Source organism: Protomyctophum parallelum (genome assembly GCF_964188405.1).
Source record: "Protomyctophum parallelum genome assembly, chromosome: 1".
Taxonomy (NCBI): Eukaryota; Metazoa; Chordata; class Actinopteri; order Myctophiformes; family Myctophidae; genus Protomyctophum; species Protomyctophum parallelum.
The window spans coordinates 73316615-73337842 of record NC_139697.1 but is presented as its reverse complement, the minus strand read 5'-3'; the positions used below and the strand labels follow the sequence as shown (position 1 = coordinate 73337842).

Genomic DNA, 21228 nt, shown 5'->3' with positions numbered 1-21228 from the left:
AAATGATGAAAAAAGAGGTTAATTTTTTTTTCAAATTTTCAAAAAACGATGGGCTATAACCCATGTTTTTTTTGTTTTTTTTTTCAAATCCTCAAAAATGATGATAAACTGTGTGCTATAGTATGCCATACGGTATGGGCCATAGCCCATGGTCAATAATGATGAAAAACGAGGTAATTTTTTTTTTCAAAAATTCAAAAAACGATGGGCTATAACCCATGTTTTTTTATTTTATTCATTTTTTCCAAATCCTCAAAAGTGATGAAAAACTGCGTGCTATAGTATGCCGTACGGTATGGGCTATAACCCATGTTCAAAAATGATGAAAAAAGAGGTTAATTTCTTTTTCAAATTTTCAAAAAACGATGGGCTATAACCCATGTTTTTTTTTTTTTTTTTTTTCAAATCCTCAAAAATGATGAAAAACGGCGTGCTATAGTATGCCGTATGGTATGGGCTATAGCCCATGTTCAAAAATGATGAAAAAAGAGGTTAATTTTTTTTTCAAATTTTCAAAAAAACGATGGGCTATAACCCATGTTTTTTTTTTGTTTTTTTTTCAAATCCTCAAAAATGATGATAAACTGTGTGCTATAGTATGCCATACGGTATGGGCCATAGCCCATGGTCAATAATGATGAAAAACGAGGTAATTTTTTTTTTTTTTAATTCAAAAAACGATGGGCTATAACCCATGTTTTTTTATTTTATTCATTTTTTCCAAATCCTCAAAAGTGATGAAAAACTGCGTGCTATAGTATGCCGTATGGTATGGGCTATAGCCCATGTTCAAAAATGATGAAAAAAGAGGTTAATTTTTTTTTTAAATTTTCAAAAAACGATGGGCTATAACCCATGTTTTTTTTTTTTTTTTTTTCAAATCCTCAAAAATGATGATAAACTGTGTGCTATAGTATGCCATACGGTATGGGCCATAGCCCATGGTCAATAATGATGAAAAACGAGGTTAATTTTTTTTTCAAAAATTCAAAAAACGATGGGCTATAACCCATGTTTTGTTTTTTTTTCATTTTTTCCAAATCCTCAAAAGTGATGAAAAACTGCGTGCTATAGTATGCCGTACGGTATGGGCTATAACCCATGTTCAAAAATGATGAAAAAAGAGGTTAATTTTTTTTTCAAATTTTCAAAAAACGATGGGCTATAACCCATGTTTTTTTTTTTTTTCATTTTTTTCAAATCCTCAAAAATGATGAAAAACGGCGTGCTATAGTATGCCGTATGGTATGGGCTATAGCCCATGTTCAAAAATGATGAAAAAAGAGGTTATTTTTTTTTTTTAATTTTCAAAAAACGATGGGCTATAACCCATGTTTTTTTTTTTTTTTTTTTTTCAAATCCTCAAAAATGATGATAAACTGTGTGCTATAGTATGCCATACGGTATGGGCCATAGCCCATGGTCAATAATGATGAAAAACGAGGTTAATTTTTTTTTCAAAAATTAAAAAAACGATGGGCTATAACCCATGTTTTTTTATTTTATTTATTTTTTCCAAATCCTCAAAAGTGATGAAAAACTGCGTGCTATAGTATGCCGTATGGTATGGGCTATAGCCCATGTTCAAAAATGATGGAAAAAGAGGTTAATTTTTTTTTCAAATTTTCAAAAAACGATGGGCTATAACCCATGTTTTTTTTTTTTTTTTTTTTTTTTCAAATCCTCAAAAATGATGAAAAACGGCGTGCTATAGTATGCCGTATGGTATGGGCTATAGCCCATGTTCAAAAATGATGAAAAAAGAGGTTAATTTTTTTTTCAAATTTTCAAAAAACGATGGGCTATAACCCATGTTTTTTTTTTTTTTTTTTTCAAATCCTCAAAAATGATGATAAACTGTGTGCTATAGTATGCCATACGGTATGGGCCATAGCCCATGGTCAATAATGATGAAAAACGAGGTAAATTTTTTTTTCAAAAATTCAAAAAACGATGGGCTATAACCCATGTTTTTTTATTTTATTCATTTTTTCCAAATCCTCAAAAGTGATGAAAAACTGCGTGCTATAGTATGCCGTACGGTATGGGCTATAACCCATGTTCAAAAATGATGAAAAAAGAGGTTAATTTTTTTTTCAAATTTTCAAAAAACGATGGGCTATAACCCATGTTTTTTTTTTTTTTTTTTTTCAAATCCTCAAAAATGATGAAAAACGGCGTGCTATAGTATGCCGTATGGTATGGGCTATAGCCCATGTTCAAAAATGATGAAAAAAGAGGTTAATTTTTTTTTCAAATTTTCAAAAAAACGATGGGCTATAACCCATGTTTTTTTTTTTTTTTTTTTTCAAATCCTCAAAAATGATGATAAACTGTGTGCTATAGTATGCCATACGGTATGGGCCATAGCCCATGGTCAATAATGATGAAAAACGAGGTAATTTTTTTTTTTTTAAATTCAAAAAACGATGGGCTATAACCCATGTTTTTTTATTTTATTCATTTTTTCCAAATCCTCAAAAGTGATGAAAAACTGCGTGCTATAGTATGCCGTATGGTATGGGCTATAGCCCATGTTCAAAAATGATGAAAAAAGAGGTTAATTTTTTTTTCAAATTTTCAAAAAACGATGGGCTATAACCCATGTTTTTTTTTTTTTTTTTTTCAAATCCTCAAAAATGATGATAAACTGTGTGCTATAGTATGCCATACGGTATGGGCCATAGCCCATGGTCAATAATGATGAAAAACTAGGTTAATTTTTTTTTCAAAAATTCAAAAAACGATGGGCTATAACCCATGTTTTGTTTTTTTTTCATTTTTTCCAAATCCTCAAAAGTGATGAAAAACTGCGTGCTATAGTATGCCGTACGGTATGGGCTATAACCCATGTTCAAAAATGATGAAAAAAGAGGTTAATTTTTTTTTCAAATTTTCAAAAAACGATGGGCTATAACCCATGTTTTTTTTTTTTTTCATTTTTTTCAAATCCTCAAAAATGATGAAAAACGGCGTGCTATAGTATGCCGTATGGTATGGGCTATAGCCCATGTTCAAAAATGATGAAAAAAGAGGTTTTTTTTTTTTTAAATTTTCAAAAAACGATGGGCTATAACCCATGTTTTGTTTTTTTTTCATTTTTTCCAAATCCTCAAAAGTGATGAAAAACTGCGTGCTATAGTATGCCGTACGGTATGGGCTATAACCCATGTTCAAAAATGATGAAAAAAGAGGTTAATCTTTTTTTTCAAATTTTCAAAAAACGATGGGCTATAACCCATGTTTTTTTTTTTTCATTTTTTTCAAATCCTCAAAAATGATGAAAAACGGCGTGCTATAGTATGCCGTATGGTATGGGCTATAGCCCATGTTCAAAAATGATGAAAAAAGAGGTTATTTTTTTTTTTAAATTTTCAAAAAACGATGGGCTATAACCCATGTTTTTTTTGTTTTTTTTTTTTCAAATCCTCAAAAATGATGATAAACTGTGTGCTATAGTATGCCATACGGTATGGGCCATAGCCCATGGTCAATAATGATGAAAAACGAGGTTAATTTTTTTTTCAAAAATTAAAAAAACGATGGGCTATAACCCATGTTTTTTTATTTTATTTATTTTTTCCAAATCCTCAAAAGTGATGAAAAACTGCGTGCTATAGTATGCCGTATGGTATGGGCTATAGCCCATGTTCAAAAATGATGGAAAAAGAGGTTAATTTTTTTTTCAAATTTTCAAAAAACGATGGGCTATAACCCATGTTTTTTTTTTTTTTTTTTTTTTTTCAAATCCTCAAAAATGATGAAAAACGGCGTGCTATAGTATGCCGTATGGTATGGGCTATAGCCCATGTTCAAAAATGATGAAAAAAGAGGTTAATTTTTTTTTCAAATTTTCAAAAAACGATGGGCTATATAACCCATGTTTTTTTTGTTTTTTTTTTCAAATCCTCAAAAATGATGATAAACTGTGTGCTATAGTATGCCATACGGTATGGGCCATAGCCCATGGTCAATAATGATGAAAAACGAGGTAATTTTTTTTTTCAAAAATTCAAAAAACGATGGGCTATAACCCATGTTTTTTTATTTTATTAATTTTTTCCAAATCCTCAAAAGTGATGAAAAACTGCGTGCTATAGTATGTCGTATGGTATGGGCTATAGCCCATGTTCAAAAATGATGAAAAAAGAGGTTAATTTTTTTTTTTAATTTTCAAAAAACGATGGGCTATAACCCATGTTTTTTTTTTTTTTTTTTTCAAATCCTCAAAAATGATGATAAACTGTGTGCTATAGTATGCCATACGGTATGGGCCATAGCCCATGGTCAATAATGATGAAAAACGAGGTTAATTTTTTTTTCAAAAATTCAAAAAACGATGGGCTATAACCCATGTTTTTTTTTTTTTTCATTTTTTCCAAATCCTCAAAAGTGATGAAAAACTGCGTGCTATAGTATGCCGTACGGTATGGGCTATAACCCATGTTCAAAAATGATGAAAAAAGAGGTTAATTTTTTTTTCAAATTTTCAAAAAACGATGGGCTATAACCCATGTTTTTTTTTTTTTTCATTTTTTTCAAATCCTCAAAAATGATGAAAAACGGCGTGCTATAGTATGCCGTATGGTATGGGCTATAGCCCATGTTCAAAAATGATGAAAAAAGAGGTTATTTTTTTTTTTTTAAATTTTCAAAAAACGATGGGCTATAACCCATGTTTTTTTTTTTTTTTTTTTTTCAAATCCTCAAAAATGATGATAAACTGTGTGCTATAGTATGCCATACGGTATGGGCCATAGCCCATGGTCAATAATGATGAAAAACGAGGTTAATTTTTTTTTCAAAAATTTAAAAAACGATGGGCTATAACCCATGTTTTTTTATTTTATTTATTTTTTCCAAATCCTCAAAAGTGATGAAAAACTGCGTGCTATAGTATGCCGTATGGTATGGGCTATAGCCCATGTTCAAAAATGATGGAAAAAGAGGTTATTTTTTTTTTCAAATTTTCAAAAAACGATGGGCTATAACCCATGTTTTTTTTTTTTTTTTTTTTTTTTCAAATCCTCAAAAATGATGAAAAACGGCGTGCTATAGTATGCCGTATGGTATGGGCTATAGCCCATGTTCAAAAATGATGAAAAAAGAGGTTAATTTTTTTTTCAAATTTTCAAAAAACGATGGGCTATAACCCATGTTTTTTTTGTTTTTTTTTTCAAATCCTCAAAAATGATGATAAACTGTGTGCTATAGTATGCCATACGGTATGGGCCATAGCCCATGGTCAATAATGATGAAAAACGAGGTAATTTTTTTTTTCAAAAATTCAAAAAACGATGGGCTATAACCCATGTTTTTTTATTTTATTCATTTTTTCCAAATCCTCAAAAGTGATGAAAAACTGCGTGCTATAGTATGCCGTACGGTATGGGCTATAACCCATGTTCAAAAATGATGAAAAAAGAGGTTAATTTTTTTTTCAAATTTTCAAAAAACGATGGGCTATAACCCATGTTTTTTTTTTTTTTTTTTTTCAAATCCTCAAAAATGATGAAAAACGGCGTGCTATAGTATGCCGTATGGTATGGGCTATAGCCCATGTTCAAAAATGATGAAAAAAGAGGTTAATTTTTTTTTCAAATTTTCAAAAAAACGATGGGCTATAACCCATGTTTTTTTTTTTTTTTTTTTTCAAATCCTCAAAAATGATGATAAACTGTGTGCTATAGTATGCCATACGGTATGGGCCATAGCCCATGGTCAATAATGATGAAAAACGAGGTAATTTTTTTTTTTTTAAATTCAAAAAACGATGGGCTATAACCCATGTTTTTTTATTTTATTCATTTTTTCCAAATCCTCAAAAGTGATGAAAAACTGCGTGCTATAGTATGCCGTATGGTATGGGCTATAGCCCATGTTCAAAAATGATGAAAAAAGAGGTTAATTTTTTTTTCAAATTTTCAAAAAACGATGGGCTATAACCCATGTTTTTTTTTTTTTTTTTTTCAAATCCTCAAAAATGATGATAAACTGTGTGCTATAGTATGCCATACGGTATGGGCCATAGCCCATGGTCAATAATGATGAAAAACTAGGTTAATTTTTTTTTCAAAAATTCAAAAAACGATGGGCTATAACCCATGTTTTGTTTTTTTTTCATTTTTTCCAAATCCTCAAAAGTGATGAAAAACTGCGTGCTATAGTATGCCGTACGGTATGGGCTATAACCCATGTTCAAAAATGATGAAAAAAGAGGTTAATTTTTTTTTCAAATTTTCAAAAAACGATGGGCTATAACCCATGTTTTTTTTTTTTTTCATTTTTTTCAAATCCTCAAAAATGATGAAAAACGGCGTGCTATAGTATGCCGTATGGTATGGGCTATAGCCCATGTTCAAAAATGATGAAAAAAGAGGTTATTTTTTTTTTTAATTTTTCAAAAAACGATGGGCTATAACCCATGTTTTGTTTTTTTTTCATTTTTTCCAAATCCTCAAAAGTGATGAAAAACTGCGTGCTATAGTATGCCGTACGGTATGGGCTATAACCCATGTTCAAAAATGATGAAAAAAGAGGTTAATTTTTTTTTCAAATTTTCAAAAAACGATGGGCTATAACCCATGTTTTTTTTTTTTTCATTTTTTTCAAATCCTCAAAAATGATGAAAAACGGCGTGCTATAGTATGCCGTATGGTATGGGCTATAGCCCATGTTCAAAAATGATGAAAAAAGAGGTTATTTTTTTTTTTTAATTTTCAAAAAACGATGGGCTATAACCCATGTTTTTTTTGTTTTTTTTTTTTCAAATCCTCAAAAATGATGATAAACTGTGTGCTATAGTATGCCATACGGTATGGGCCATAGCCCATGGTCAATAATGATGAAAAACGAGGTTAATTTTTTTTTCAAAAATTAAAAAAACGATGGGCTATAACCCATGTTTTTTTATTTTATTTATTTTTTCCAAATCCTCAAAAGTGATGAAAAACTGCGTGCTATAGTATGCCGTATGGTATGGGCTATAGCCCATGTTCAAAAATGATGGAAAAAGAGGTTAATTTTTTTTTCAAATTTTCAAAAAACGATGGGCTATAACCCATGTTTTTTTTTTTTTTTTTTTTTTTTCAAATCCTCAAAAATGATGAAAAACTGCGTGCTATAGTATGCCGTATGGTATGGGCTATAGCCCATGTTCAAAAATGATGAAAAAAGAGGTTAATTTTTTTTTCAAATTTTCAAAAAACGATGGGCTATAACCCATGTTTTTTTTGTTTTTTTTTTCAAATCCTCAAAAATGATGATAAACTGTGTGCTATAGTATGCCATACGGTATGGGCCATAGCCCATGGTCAATAATGATGAAAAACGAGGTAATTTTTTTTTTCAAAAATTCAAAAAACGATGGGCTATAACCCATGTTTTTTTATTTTATTCATTTTTTCCAAATCCTCAAAAGTGATGAAAAACTGCGTGCTATAGTATGCCGTACGGTATGGGCTATAACCCATGTTCAAAAATGATGAAAAAAGAGGTTAATTTTTTTTTCAAATCCTCAAAAATGATGAAAAACGGCGTGCTATAGTATGCCGTATGGTATGGGCTATAGCCCATGTTCAAAAATGATGAAAAAAGAGGTTAATTTTTTTTTCAAATTTTCAAAAAAACGATGGGCTATAACCCATGTTTTTTTTTTGTTTTTTTTTTAAATCCTCAAAAATGATGATAAACTGTGTGCTATAGTATGCCATACGGTATGGGCCATAGCCCATGGTCAATAATGATGAAAAACGAGGTAATTTTTATTTTTTTTAATTCAAAAAACGATGGGCTATAACCCATGTTTTTTTATTTTATTCATTTTTTCCAAATCCTCAAAAGTGATGAAAAACTGCGTGCTATAGTATGCCGTATGGTATGGGCTATAGCCCATGTTCAAAAATGATGAAAAAAGAGGTTAATTTTTTTTTCAAATTTTCAAAAAACGATGGGCTATAACCCATGTTTTTTTTTTTTTTTTTTTTCAAATCCTCAAAAATGATGATAAACTGTGTGCTATAGTATGCCGTACGGTATGGGCTATAACCCATGTTCAAAAATGATGAAAAAAGAGGTTAATTTTTTTTTCAAATTTTCAAAAAACGATGGGCTATAACCCATGTTTTTTTTTTTTTTCATTTTTTTCAAATCCTCAAAAATGATGAAAAACGGCGTGCTATAGTATGCCGTATGGTATGGGCTATAGCCCATGTTCAAAAATGATGAAAAAAGAGGTTTTTTTTTTTTTTTAATTTTCAAAAAACGATGGGCTATAACCCATGTTTTTTTTTTTTTTTTTTTTTCAAATCCTCAAAAATGATGATAAACTGTGTGCTATAGTATGCCATACGGTATGGGCCATAGCCCATGGTCAATAATGATGAAAAACGAGGTTAATTTCTTTTTCAAAAATTAAAAAAACGATGGGCTATAACCCATGTTTTTTTATTTTATTTATTTTTTCCAAATCCTCAAAAGTGATGAAAAACTGCGTGCTATAGTATGCCGTATGGTATGGGCTATAGCCCATGTTCAAAAATGATGGAAAAAGAGGTTAATTTTTTTTTTCAAATTTTCAAAAAACGATGGGCTATAACCCATGTTTTTTTTTTTTTTCTTTTTTTTTCCAAATCCTCAAAAGTGATGAAAAACTGCGTGCTATAGTATGCCGTATGGTATGGGCTATAGCCCATGTTCAAAAATGATGAAAAAAGAGGTTAATTTTTTTTTCAAATTTTCAAAAAACGATGGGCTATAACCCATGTTTTTTTTTTTTTTTTTTTTCAAATCCTCAAAAATGATGATAAACTGTGTGCTATAGTATGCCGTACGGTATGGGCTATAACCCATGTTCAAAAATGATGAAAAAAGAGGTTAATTTTTTTTTCAAATTTTCAAAAAACGATGGGCTATAACCCATGTTTTTTTTTTTTTTCATTTTTTTCAAATCCTCAAAAATGATGAAAAACGGCGTGCTATAGTATGCCGTATGGTATGGGCTATAGCCCATGTTCAAAAATGATGAAAAAAGAGGTTTTTTTTTTTTTTTAATTTTCAAAAAACGATGGGCTATAACCCATGTTTTTTTTTTTTTTTTTTTTTCAAATCCTCAAAAATGATGATAAACTGTGTGCTATAGTATGCCATACGGTATGGGCCATAGCCCATGGTCAATAATGATGAAAAACGAGGTTAATTTCTTTTTCAAATTTTCAAAAAACGATGGGCTATAACCCATGTTTTTTTTTTTTTTTTTTTTTTCCAAATCCTCAAAAGTGATGAAAAACTGCGTGCTATAGTATGCCGTATGGTATGGGCTATAGCCCATGTTCAAAAATGATGGAAAAAGAGGTTAATTTTTTTTTTCAAATTTTCAAAAAACGATGGGCTATAACCCATGTTTTTTTTTTTTTTTTTTTTTTCCAAATCCTCAAAAATGATGAAAAACGGCGTGCTATAGTATGCCGTATGGTATGGGCTATAGCCCATGTTCAAAAATGATGAAAAAAGAGGTTAATTTTTTTTTCAAATTTTCAAAAAACGATGGGCTATAACCCATGTTTTTTTTGTTTTTTTTTTCAAATCCTCAAAAATGATGATAAACTGTGTGCTATAGTATGCCATACGGTATGGGCCATAGCCCATGGTCAATAATGATGAAAAACGAGGTAATTTTTTTTTTCAAAAATTCAAAAAACGATGGGCTATAACCCATGTTTTTTTATTTTATTCATTTTTTCCAAATCCTCAAAAGTGATGAAAAACTGCGTGCTATAGTATGCCGTACGGTATGGGCTATAACCCATGTTCAAAAATGATGAAAAAAGAGGTTAATTTTTTTTTCAAATTTTCAAAAAACGATGGGCTATAACCCATGTTTTTTTTTTTTTTTTTTTTCAAATCCTCAAAAATGATGAAAAACGGCGTGCTATAGTATGCCGTATGGTATGGGCTATAGCCCATGTTCAAAAATGATGAAAAAAGAGGTAAATTTTTTTTTCAAATTTTCAAAAAAACGATGGGCTATAACCCATGTTTTTTTTTTTTTTTTTTTTCAAATCCTCAAAAATGATGATAAACTGTGTGCTATAGTATGCCATACGGTATGGGCCATAGCCCATGGTCAATAATGATGAAAAACGAGGTAATTTTTTTTTTTTTTAATTCAAAAAACGATGGGCTATAACCCATGTTTTTTTATTTTATTCATTTTTTCCAAATCCTCAAAAGTGATGAAAAACTGCGTGCTATAGTATGCCGTATGGTATGGGCTATAGCCCATGTTCAAAAATGATGAAAAAAGAGGTTAATTTTTTTTTCAAATTTTCAAAAAACGATGGGCTATAACCCATGTTTTTTTTGTTTTTTTTTTCAAATCCTCAAAAATGATGATAAACTGTGTGCTATAGTATGCCATACGGTATGGGCCATAGCCCATGGTCAATAATGATGAAAAACGAGGTTAATTTTTTTTTCAAAAATTCAAAAAACGATGGGCTATAACCCATGTTTTGTTTTTTTTTCATTTTTTCCAAATCCTCAAAAGTGATGAAAAACTGCGTGCTATAGTATGCCGTACGGTATGGGCTATAACCCATGTTCAAAAATGATGAAAAAAGAGGTTAATTTCTTTTTCAAATTTTCAAAAAACGATGGGCTATAACCCATGTTTTTTTTTTTTTCCATTTTTTTCAAATCCTCAAAAATGATGAAAAACGGCGTGCTATAGTATGCCGTATGGTATGGGCTATAGCCCATGTTCAAAAATGATGAAAAAAGAGGTTATTTTTTTTTCAAATTTTCAAAAAACGATGGGCTATAACCCATGTTTTTTTTTTTTTTTTTTTTTCAAATCCTCAAAAATGATGATAAACTGTGTGCTATAGTATGCCATACGGTATGGGCCATAGCCCATGGTCAATAATGATGAAAAACGAGGTTAATTTTTTTTTCAAAAATTAAAAAAACGATGGGCTATAACCCATGTTTTTTTATTTTATTTATTTTTTCCAAATCCTCAAAAGTGATGAAAAACTGCGTGCTATAGTATGCCGTATGGTATGGGCTATAGCCCATGTTCAAAAATGATGGAAAAAGAGGTTAATATTTTTTTCAAATTTTCAAAAAACGATGGGCTATAACCCATGTTTTTTTTTTTTTTTTTTTCAAATCCTCAAAAATGATGATAAACTGTGTGCTATAGTATGCCATACGGTATGGGCCATAGCCCATGGTCAATAATGATGAAAAACGAGGTTAATTTTTTTTTCAAAAATTCAAAAAACGATGGGCTATAACCCATGTTTTTTTTTTTTTTCATTTTTTCCAAATCCTCAAAAGTGATGAAAAACTGCGTGCTATAGTATGCCGTACGGTATGGGCTATAACCCATGTTCAAAAATGATGAAAAAAGAGGTTAATTTTTTTTTCAAATTTTCAAAAAACGATGGGCTATAACCCATGTTTTTTTTTGGTTTTTTTTTTCAAATCCTCAAAAATGATGATAAACTGTGTGCTATAGTATGCCATACGGTATGGGCCATAGCCCATGGTCAATAATGATGAAAAACGAGGTTAATTTTTTTTTCAAAAATAAAAAAAACGATGGGCTATAACCCATGTTTTTTTATTTTATTTATTTTTTCCAAATCCTCAAAAGTGATGAAAAACTGCGTGCTATAGTATGCCGTATGGTATGGGCTATAGCCCATGTTCAAAAATGATGGAAAAAGAGGTTAATTTCTTTTTCAAATTTTCAAAAAACGATGGGCTATAACCCATGTTTTTTTTTTTTTTTTTTTTTTTCAAATCCTCAAAAATGATGATAAACTGTGTGCTATAGTATGCCATACGGTATGGGCCATAGCCCATGGTCAATAATGATGAAAAACGAGGATAATTTCTTTTTCAAAAATTCAAAAAACGATGGGCTATAACCCATGTTTTTTTATTTTATTCATTTTTTCCAAATCCTCAAAAGTGATGAAAAACTGCGTGCTATAGTATGCCGTACGGTATGGGCTATAACCCATGTTCAAAAATGATGAAAAAAGAGGTAATTTTTTTTTTCAAATTTTCAAAAAACGATGGGCTATAACCCATGTTTTTTTTTTTTTTTTTTTTTCAAATCCTCAAAAATGATGAAAAACGGCGTGCTATAGTATGCCGTATGGTATGGGCTATAGCCCATGTTCAAAAATGATGAAAAAAGAGGTTAATTATTTTTTCAAATTTTCAAAAAACGATGGGCTATAACCCATGTTTTTTTTTTGTTTTTTTTTCAAATCCTCAAAAATGATGATAAACTGTGTGCTATAGTATGCCATACGGTATGGGCCATAGCCCATGGTCAATAATGATGAAAAACGAGGTTAATTTTTTTTTCAAAAAATCAAAAAACGATGGGCTATAACCCATGTTTTTTTTTTTTTTCATTTTTTTCAAATCCTCAAAAATGATGATAAACTGTGTGCTATAGTATGCCATACGGTATGGGCCATAGCCCATGGTCAATAATGATGAAAAACGAGGTTAATTTTTTTTTCAAAAATTCAAAAAACGATGGGCTATAACCCATGTTTTTTTATTTTATTCATTTTTTCCAAATCCTCAAAAGTGATGAAAAACTGCGTGCTATAGTATGCCGTACGGTATGGGCTATAACCCATGTTCAAAAATGATGAAAAAAGAGGTAATTTTTTTTTTCAAATTTTCAAAAAACGATGGGCTATAACCCATGTTTTTTTTGTTTTTTTTTTTCAAATCCTCAAAAATGATGAAAAACGGCGTGCTATAGTATGCCGTATGGTATGGGCTATAGCCCATGTTCAAAAATGATGAAAAAAGAGGTTAATTATTTTTTCAAATTTTCAAAAAACGATGGGCTATAACCCATGTTTTTTTTTTGTTTTTTTTTCAAATCCTCAAAAATGATGATAAACTGTGTGCTATAGTATGCCATACGGTATGGGCCATAGCCCATGGTCAATAATGATGAAAAACGAGGTTAATTTTTTTTTCAAAAATTCAAAAAACGATGGGCTATAACCCATGTTTTTTTTTTTTTTTCATTTTTTCCAAATCCTCAAAAGTGATGAAAAACTGCGTGCTATAGTATGCCGTACGGTATGGGCTATAACCCATGTTCAAAAATGATGAAAAAAGAGGTTAATTTTTTTTTCAAATTTTCAAAAAACGATGGGCTATAACCCATGTTTTTTTTTTTTTTTTTTTTTTTCAAATCCTCAAAAATGATGAAAAACGGCGTGCTATAGTATGCCGTATGGTATGGGCTATAGCCCATGTTCAAAAATGATGAAAAAATAGGTTATTTTTTTTTTTCAAATTTTCAAAAAACGATGGGCTATAACCCATGTTTTTTTTTTTTTTTTTTTTTCAAATCCTCAAAAATGATGATAAACTGTGTGCTATAGTATGCCATACGGTATGGGCCATAGCCCATGGTCAATAATGATGAAAAACGAGGTTAATTTTTTTTTCAAAAATTCAAAAAACGATGGGCTATAACCCATGTTTTTTTTTTTTTTTCATTTTTTCCAAATCCTCAAAAGTGATGAAAAACTGCGTGCTATAGTATGCCGTACGGTATGGGCTATAACCCATGTTCAAAAATGATGAAAAAAGAGGTAAATTTTTTTTTCAAATTTTCAAAAAACGATGGGCTATAACCCATGTTTTTTTTTTTTTTTTTTTTTTTCAAATCCTCAAAAATGATGAAAAACGGCGTGCTATAGTATGCCGTATGGTATGGGCTATAGCCCATGTTCAAAAATGATGAAAAAATAGGTTATTTTTTTTTTTCAAATTTTCAAAAAACGATGGGCTATAACCCATGTTTTTTTTTTTTTTTTTTTTTTTTAAATCCCCAAAAATGATGAAAAACTGCGTGCTATAGTATGCCGTATGGTATGGGCTATAGCCCATGGTCAAAAATGATGAAAAACGAGGATAAAAAAACATTCAAATATTCAAAAAACGATGGGCTATATATAACCCATGTTTTGTTTTTTTTTCATTTTTTTCAAATCCTCAAAAATGATGAAAAACTGCGTGCTATATAGTATGCCGTATGGTATGGGCTATAGCCCATGGTCAAAAATGATGAAAAACGAATACACAGACAATTCTGTCAGATGGGCCAAAATGCATTGCAATTTAAACGTTTGACCTAATTCTTATCTGTAAAATCTTAGGTGGACAGGGTTCTTTCAAACATAACCCCCTACTGTTACTTTTCAGGAAACAGGGGGAGAGAGCACCGTCTCCCGATGGTCCTCCAGCACCTTGATGTCATGACATGGGACTTGAACCTGCCAACTGCCTGTAGCAGAGGCAACGGGTCAAGCGCTCCACAACATTACGCCAAGGCACCTTTGGGCATTCAGCAAATGTCTCCTGGTGCTTTTGAGTTTTTCTTTTTTATTCTAGCCTTGAAAATTTCAAATTACTGCAGCATTGGTTGAGTATTAGTTTTGTTGGAGTTTTGAACCAGTAACCTTTGGATTACAAACCTCAGATTTATCTTTTGAGCCACACTGGCATGTAAGGTATAATCGGGAACTTATATTTAACCAGCCGTTTAGAATTTAGATGGCCAGTGAAAATGTTCTTCAGGAGACTTGAACCCGGAATGTTCTGCTTATAAACCCCAGGTTTATCTAGTGTGCCACACTGGCATGTGAGGTACAATCGGGAACTTATATTTAACCATCCGTTTAGAATTTAGATGGCCAGCTATTAGAAGCTCGTCTAATAGCCCATATCGTACGGCATACTATAACACGCCGTTTTTCATCATTTTTGAGGATTTGAAAATAATGAAAAAATAAAAAAACGATGGGTTATAGCCCATCGTTTTTTGATTTTTTGATTTTTTTTAAAATCCTCAAAAATTATGAAAAACGGCGTGCTATAGTATGCCGTACAGTATGGGCTATAGCCCATGGTCAAAAATGGGATAAAAAACGTCTAAAAATAGATGTCTAATACACATCTATTTTTAGACGTGTTTTAGACGTCTATTTTTAGACGTTTTTATCCCATTCTTAGACGCTCGTCTAATAGACCATACCGTACGGCATACTATAGCACGCCATTTTTCATCATTATTGAGGATTTGAAAAAAAGTGAAAGAAAAAAAAACGATGGGTTATAGACCATCGTTTTTTGATTTTTAGATTTTTTTTTCAAATCCTCAAAAATGATGAAAAACTGCTTGCCATAGTATGCCGTACGGTATGGGCTATATAGCCCATGGTTAAAAATGGGATAAAAAACGTCTAACAATAGACGTCTAAAACACGTCTATTTTTAGACGTGTTTTAGACGTCTATTTTTTGACGTTTTTATCCCATTCTTAGACGCTCGTCTAATAGGCCATACCATACGGCATACTATAGCAGGCCGTTTTTCATCATTATTGAGGATTTGAAAAAAATTTAAGAAAAAAAAAACGATGGGTTATAGCCCATCGTTTTTAGATTTTTAGATTTTTTTTCAAATCCTCAAAAATGATGAAAAACGGCATGCTATAGTATGTCGTACGGTATGGGCTATAGCCCATGGTCAAGAATGGGATAAAAAGTCTAACAATAGACGTCTAAAACACGTCTATTTTTAGACCTGTTTTAGACGTCTATTTTTAGACGTTTTTATCCCATTTTTAGACGCTCGTCTAATATCCCATACCGTACGGCATACTATAGCACGCCGTTTTTCATCATTATTGAGGATTTGAAAAAAAGTGAAAGAAAAAAAAACGATGGGTTATAGCCCATCGTTTTTTGATTTTTTTTCAAATCCTCAAAAATGATGAAAAACAGCGTGCTATAGTATGCCGTACGGTATGGGCTATATATAGCCCATGGTCAAAAATGGGATAAAAAACGTAAAAAACGGCGTGCTATAGTATGCCGTACGGTATGGGCTACAGCCCATGGTCAAAAATGGGATAAAAAAAGTCTAACAATAGACGTCTAAAACACGTCTATTTTTAGACCTGTTTTAGACGTCTATTTTTTGACGTTTTTATCCCATTTTTAGACGCTCGTCTAATAGCCCATACCGTACGGCATACTATAGCACGCCGTTTTTCATCATTATTGAGGATTTGAAAAAAAGTGAAAGAAAAAAAAACGATGGGTTATAGCCCATCGTTTTTTGATTTTTTGATTTTTTTTCAACATGCCGTACGATATGGGCTATAGCCCATATCCTTGCGGTGTATAGCGGTGTATGAGAATGGGTGTTGCGGAGGATGAGACATTCCTCTCATCCTCCGCAACACCCAATGCATTCTATATGGCAATAGCACAAACTTTGGCATGCTACTAGTCCTACATACTTATACCTAGCAATCCCATTCTAGCCTACTTAGGTTCATCTTACGGCGGACATGTTTGCCTGAAAAGGAATCTTTGAAATGTTTCATAGTTTTAGAAATATAGTGCTTTCAATTTTACAATGGGGCTCAATGGCAGACATTCAAAAATCACTTTCACCTAGAAACTCCATTCACACTTTTTATTATTCAGCTTACTGTGGAGACACATGCTGGAACTTTTTTAATTTGAAATGTTTTATAGTTTCTGAGTTATTTAACTTAAACGCCCAATGCATTCTCTATGGCAATAGCACAAACTTTGGCATATACTAGTCCTACATACTTACACCTAGCAACCCCATTCTAGCCTACTTAGGTTCATCTTACGGTGGACATGTTTGCCTGAAAAGGAATCTTTGAAATGTTTCATAGTTTTAGAAATATAGTGCTTTCAAATTTACAAAAATGAAAAACGAGGATAAAAAAAAAATCTAAAAAACGATGGGCTATAACCCATCGTTTTTTTCATTTTTTCATTTTTTTTAAATCCTCAAAGATGATGAAAATCGGCGTGCTATAGTATGCCGTACGATATGGGCTATAGCCCATGGTCCAAAATGATGAAAAACGAGGCTAATGTTTTTTTCAAAAATTCAAAAAACGATGAGCTATAACCCATCTTTTTTTTTCATTTTTTCACTTTTTTTCAAATCCTCAAAAATGATGAAAACCGGCGTGCTATAGTATGCCGTACGATATGGGCTATAGCCCATGGTCCAAAATGATGAAAAACTAGGATTAAACAAAAATGAAAAAAACGATGGGCTATAACCCATCGTTGTTTTAATTTTTTTTTTTTTTTTAAATCCTCAAAAATGATGAAAAATGGCGTGCTATAGTATGCCGTACGATATGGGCTATAGCCCATATCCTCGCGGTGTATAGCGGTATATGAGAATGGGTGTTGCGGAGGATGAGAGATTCCTCTCATCCTCCGCAACACCCAATGCATTCTCTATGGCAATAGCACAAACTTTGGCATGCTACTAGTCCTACATACTTACACCTAGCAACCCCATTCTAGCCTACTTAGGTTCATCTTACGGTAGACATGTTTGCCTGAAAAGGAATCTTTGAAATGTTTCATAGTTTTAGATAGATAAATATAGTGCTTTCAAATTTACAATGGGGCTCAATGGCAAAAATTATGAAAAACGGCGTGCTATAGTATGCCGTACGATATGGTCCAAAATGATGAAAAACGAGGATAAAAAGAAATTCAAAAATTCAAAAAACGATGGGCTATAACCCATCGTTTTTTTCATTTTTTCATTTTTTTCAAATCCTCAAAAATGATGAAAAACGGCGTGCTATAGTATGCTGTACGATATGGTCCAAAATGATGAAAAACGAGGATAAAAATAAATTCAAAAATTCAAAAAACTATGGGCTATAACCCATCGTTTTTTTTCATTTTTTTCAAATCCTCAAAAATGATGAGAAACGGCGTGCTATAGTATGCCATACGATATGGGCTATAGCCCATGGTCCAAAATGATGACGTTCTCTCTACCGCAACATACTTAAAAGTATAGCGGTGTATGAGAATGGGTGTTGCGGAGGATGAGAAGCATTAGTCCTATTCCTACATACTTACACCTAGCAACCCCATTCTGGCCTACTTAGGTTCATCTTACGGTGGACATGTTTGCCTGAAAAGGAATCTTTGAAATGTTTCATAGTTTTAGAAATTCAGGCCCTCATTTATCAACCGTGCGTATGCCGGGCGCACGCCGCAACATTTCCGGCAAAGCTTGAAATTGAACGTGACAACGTTCAAAACCGACGTCTGCTCGGCAGCTGTCGTACGCTTTGTCCTCACCTGTTTTTCTGTCTAAGAACAGCGGAGCAGCATTGTTTGACCAGCTGAGAGGCTGTCACAGGCATCTAAACATATGTTTTCACTCCTAAAATGTTAATATAAAACGGTATGTGTATGTAAAAAACAAAAGAGAGATTTCCATCTTTACAAGTAATTAAAATCGCGCAATTAAAAACAATATAACATGTTTACAATGTATTAGTTTGTGCTTAATCAAACAGTGCTTTACTGGCCTTGTTATGCGAGCGCACTTGTGAGATGATTTTGGAGCGCATGCGGTGATGCGGCATATGTGATTATGATATTATAAAAAAAAGGCATAAATGGGACTGCACGCCTTTATTTCCAAGTGACAATGACAAGCATACAGCTTGCCTATTTGTAGTAAGTACTAGCAGGCTATAGGCGTAAGGGGCTTAATCATTCACCATTTAAATAAGTGCTTAGACAGGTTTTGACAGTTTTGACAGTTCAGATAAAAGCGAGATCATTTTCGGGGGTCGGGGGAGGACAGGACCGCGGCGTGCGTCGCCAACACATACCAGCACACATGCAAGCAAGCCTTCATCCATATGTTTATGATTCGTTCATCAATGATAAAATCACTACATAAACGTTGATTATGACTGCCTTGACGACAGGCCCGGCGCCACGGGGGTGCCAGAGGGTGCCCAGCACCCTCCGTTCCAAATTCTGCACCCTCACTTTTATGTACATACAGCATAGTTTTACTATATAAAAATTAGATGTGCACCCTCGCCATTTTCAAATGCCCTCTCAGTCATTTCAACCTGGAGCCGAGCCTGCTTGACGACATGATAGCCTATCTCTCATGCAGGCATCACTGACACTCACCCACAGGACTTTGATATCACAGCAGTGCGCAGTCTCACGCCTTCGCCGTGCACTGCGCACGAATGGGTAAAATTAATATAGACCAGCCCAAACGTATTCCATTCATGGCGATGCGATGTCGATGTGTCATGTAGGTGCGTGCGTGCGTGGACATGACAGCAAGGCAAGCGAGGTGAGAGGGAAACAGACAGGGTAGGCCTACAACTTTATTTAATTCATGCAGGTGTTCGTTGTTTATTTATTTAACAACACACCAGTTAGTTGGGCTTGCAAGTTGCGTGTGCGTGCAGCGTGTGTGCGTGTGTGTGTGTATGAGAGAGGGGGGTGACTTGAGGCGGGCAGAAAGGCACGGTAACCATGGTTTCCAGATCGTATAGCAGTGGTTCAGGTCGCAAAAACGAGGGCGAGGCTTGAGTTCTTAGGGCGTGCCAGATCAAATTCAGCCGTGACATTTATTAACGTGAGAACGAAATTAAGGAAGGATCAGCTGTTTGCTGTTTGCTGTTTGCTGTTTATAAATGCCGTGGCAACGTGGGTGTACTACGAAACCTGCACTCGAATCTGTGGCAGATTTTACACTCGATTGATAAATGAGGGCCATAGTGCTTTCAAATTTACAATGGGGCTCAATGGCAGACATTGGCAGGCACATCAAAAATCACTTTTACCTAGAAATTCCATTCACACTTTTTATTATTCAGCTTACTGTGGAGACACATGCTGGAACTTTTTTACTTTGAAATGTTTTATAGTTTCTGAGTTATCTAACTTAAACGCCCAATGCATTCTCTATGGCAATAGCACAAACTTTGGCATGCTACTAGTCCTACATACTTACACCTAGCAACCCCATTCTAGCCTACTTAGGTTCATCTTACGGTGGACAAGTTTGCCTGAAAAGGAATCTTTGAAATGTTTCATAGTTTTAGAAATATAGTGCTTTCAAATTTGAGACATTTAACATGGGGCTCAATGGCAGCTCTATAGGCACGTCAAAAGTCACTTTCACCTAGAAACTCCATTCACACTTTTTATTATTCAGCTTACTGTGGAGACACATGCTGGAACTTTTTTATTTTGAAATGTTTTGTAGTTCATGAGTTATTTAACTTAAACGCCCAATGCATTCTCTGAGTCTATGGCAATAGCACAAACTTTGGCATGCTACTAGTCCTACATACTTACACCTAGCAACCCCATTCTAGCCTACTTAGGTTCATCTTACGGTGGACATGTTTGCCTGAAAAGGAATCTTTGAAATGTTTCATAGTTTTAGAAATATAGTGCTTTCAAATTTGAGACATTTAACATGGGGCTCAATGGCAGCTCTATAGGCACGTCAAAACAAAAGTCACTTTCACCTAGAAACTCCATTCACACTTTTTATTATTCAGCTTACTGTGGAGACACATGCTGGAACTTTTTACTTTGAAATGTTTTGTCGTTTCATTTATAATGGGGGTCAATGGCAGATTCGGTCTTTAAAGTAAAGGCTTGAGTGTGGTTTGAACTCACAACCGTTAGAACATGTAACCAGTGTCCTAACTCACTCATCTACATGCTACCTAGTACCTGCCTCAACACAGTCTTCATTTGCGTTTGAGTAACAAAATTGGTTAAAAAATAAAATGACAGATTTGTCTAAAATTGTCGTTTATGTCGTCGAAAACCATGAAAAACGACATACTCCCTGTCAGAAAAATAATTTATAGTTATGGATTCATTTGGTCAGACGGTCCATGGACGAATGCATATACAAAACTTGGGGTTCTTGAAATAAAAAAGTTCAAGAACCATTGGCCTAATAAGTAGGTTGTCCTGGGTTGTCTCTCGCTGTCCTTTCCCAGGGACTGTTGGCCAGGTCAGCAGCCTCCTCTCTGACTGTGCTCCATCTGCTCCTGGATTCTCTGCAGGACCTCCTGCATCCTCCTCAACTGGGGGACAGGGATTTTATAAGTCAGTGGCTGACAGTATTTCTTAATATGATTTTATATACATTTATAAATTGTGCGTTAGGCGAATTTAGCCTTTGGGTAGCCTGAGCTAACGTGTTAGGTTTCTGGTCTAGAGGGGCGGGTCGCGGCTCAGATTTGCGCACGCCCTGATTGGATCTCATCGATCTGTCCGTCACCCCCGGCCCCTCCTCTCC

The 21228-nt window shown here is 33.3% G+C and overlaps 1 protein-coding gene across 1 annotated transcript in view; it reads right to left on the bottom strand.

Annotated features, from left to right (window-relative positions):
* Window positions 1–20781: 20781 nt before the first annotated feature.
* LOC310863961 (septin-4-like) overlaps window positions 20782–21228 on the bottom strand; it is an 8173-nt gene continuing 7726 nt past the window's right edge. Inside the window, exon 11 of the mRNA XM_083772495.1 lies at window positions 20782–21013. Coding sequence (XP_083628621.1) covers window positions 20942–21013 — 72 coding nt within the window. The 3' untranslated portion in view covers window positions 20782–20941. The remainder of the gene's footprint in view (window positions 21014–21228) is intronic.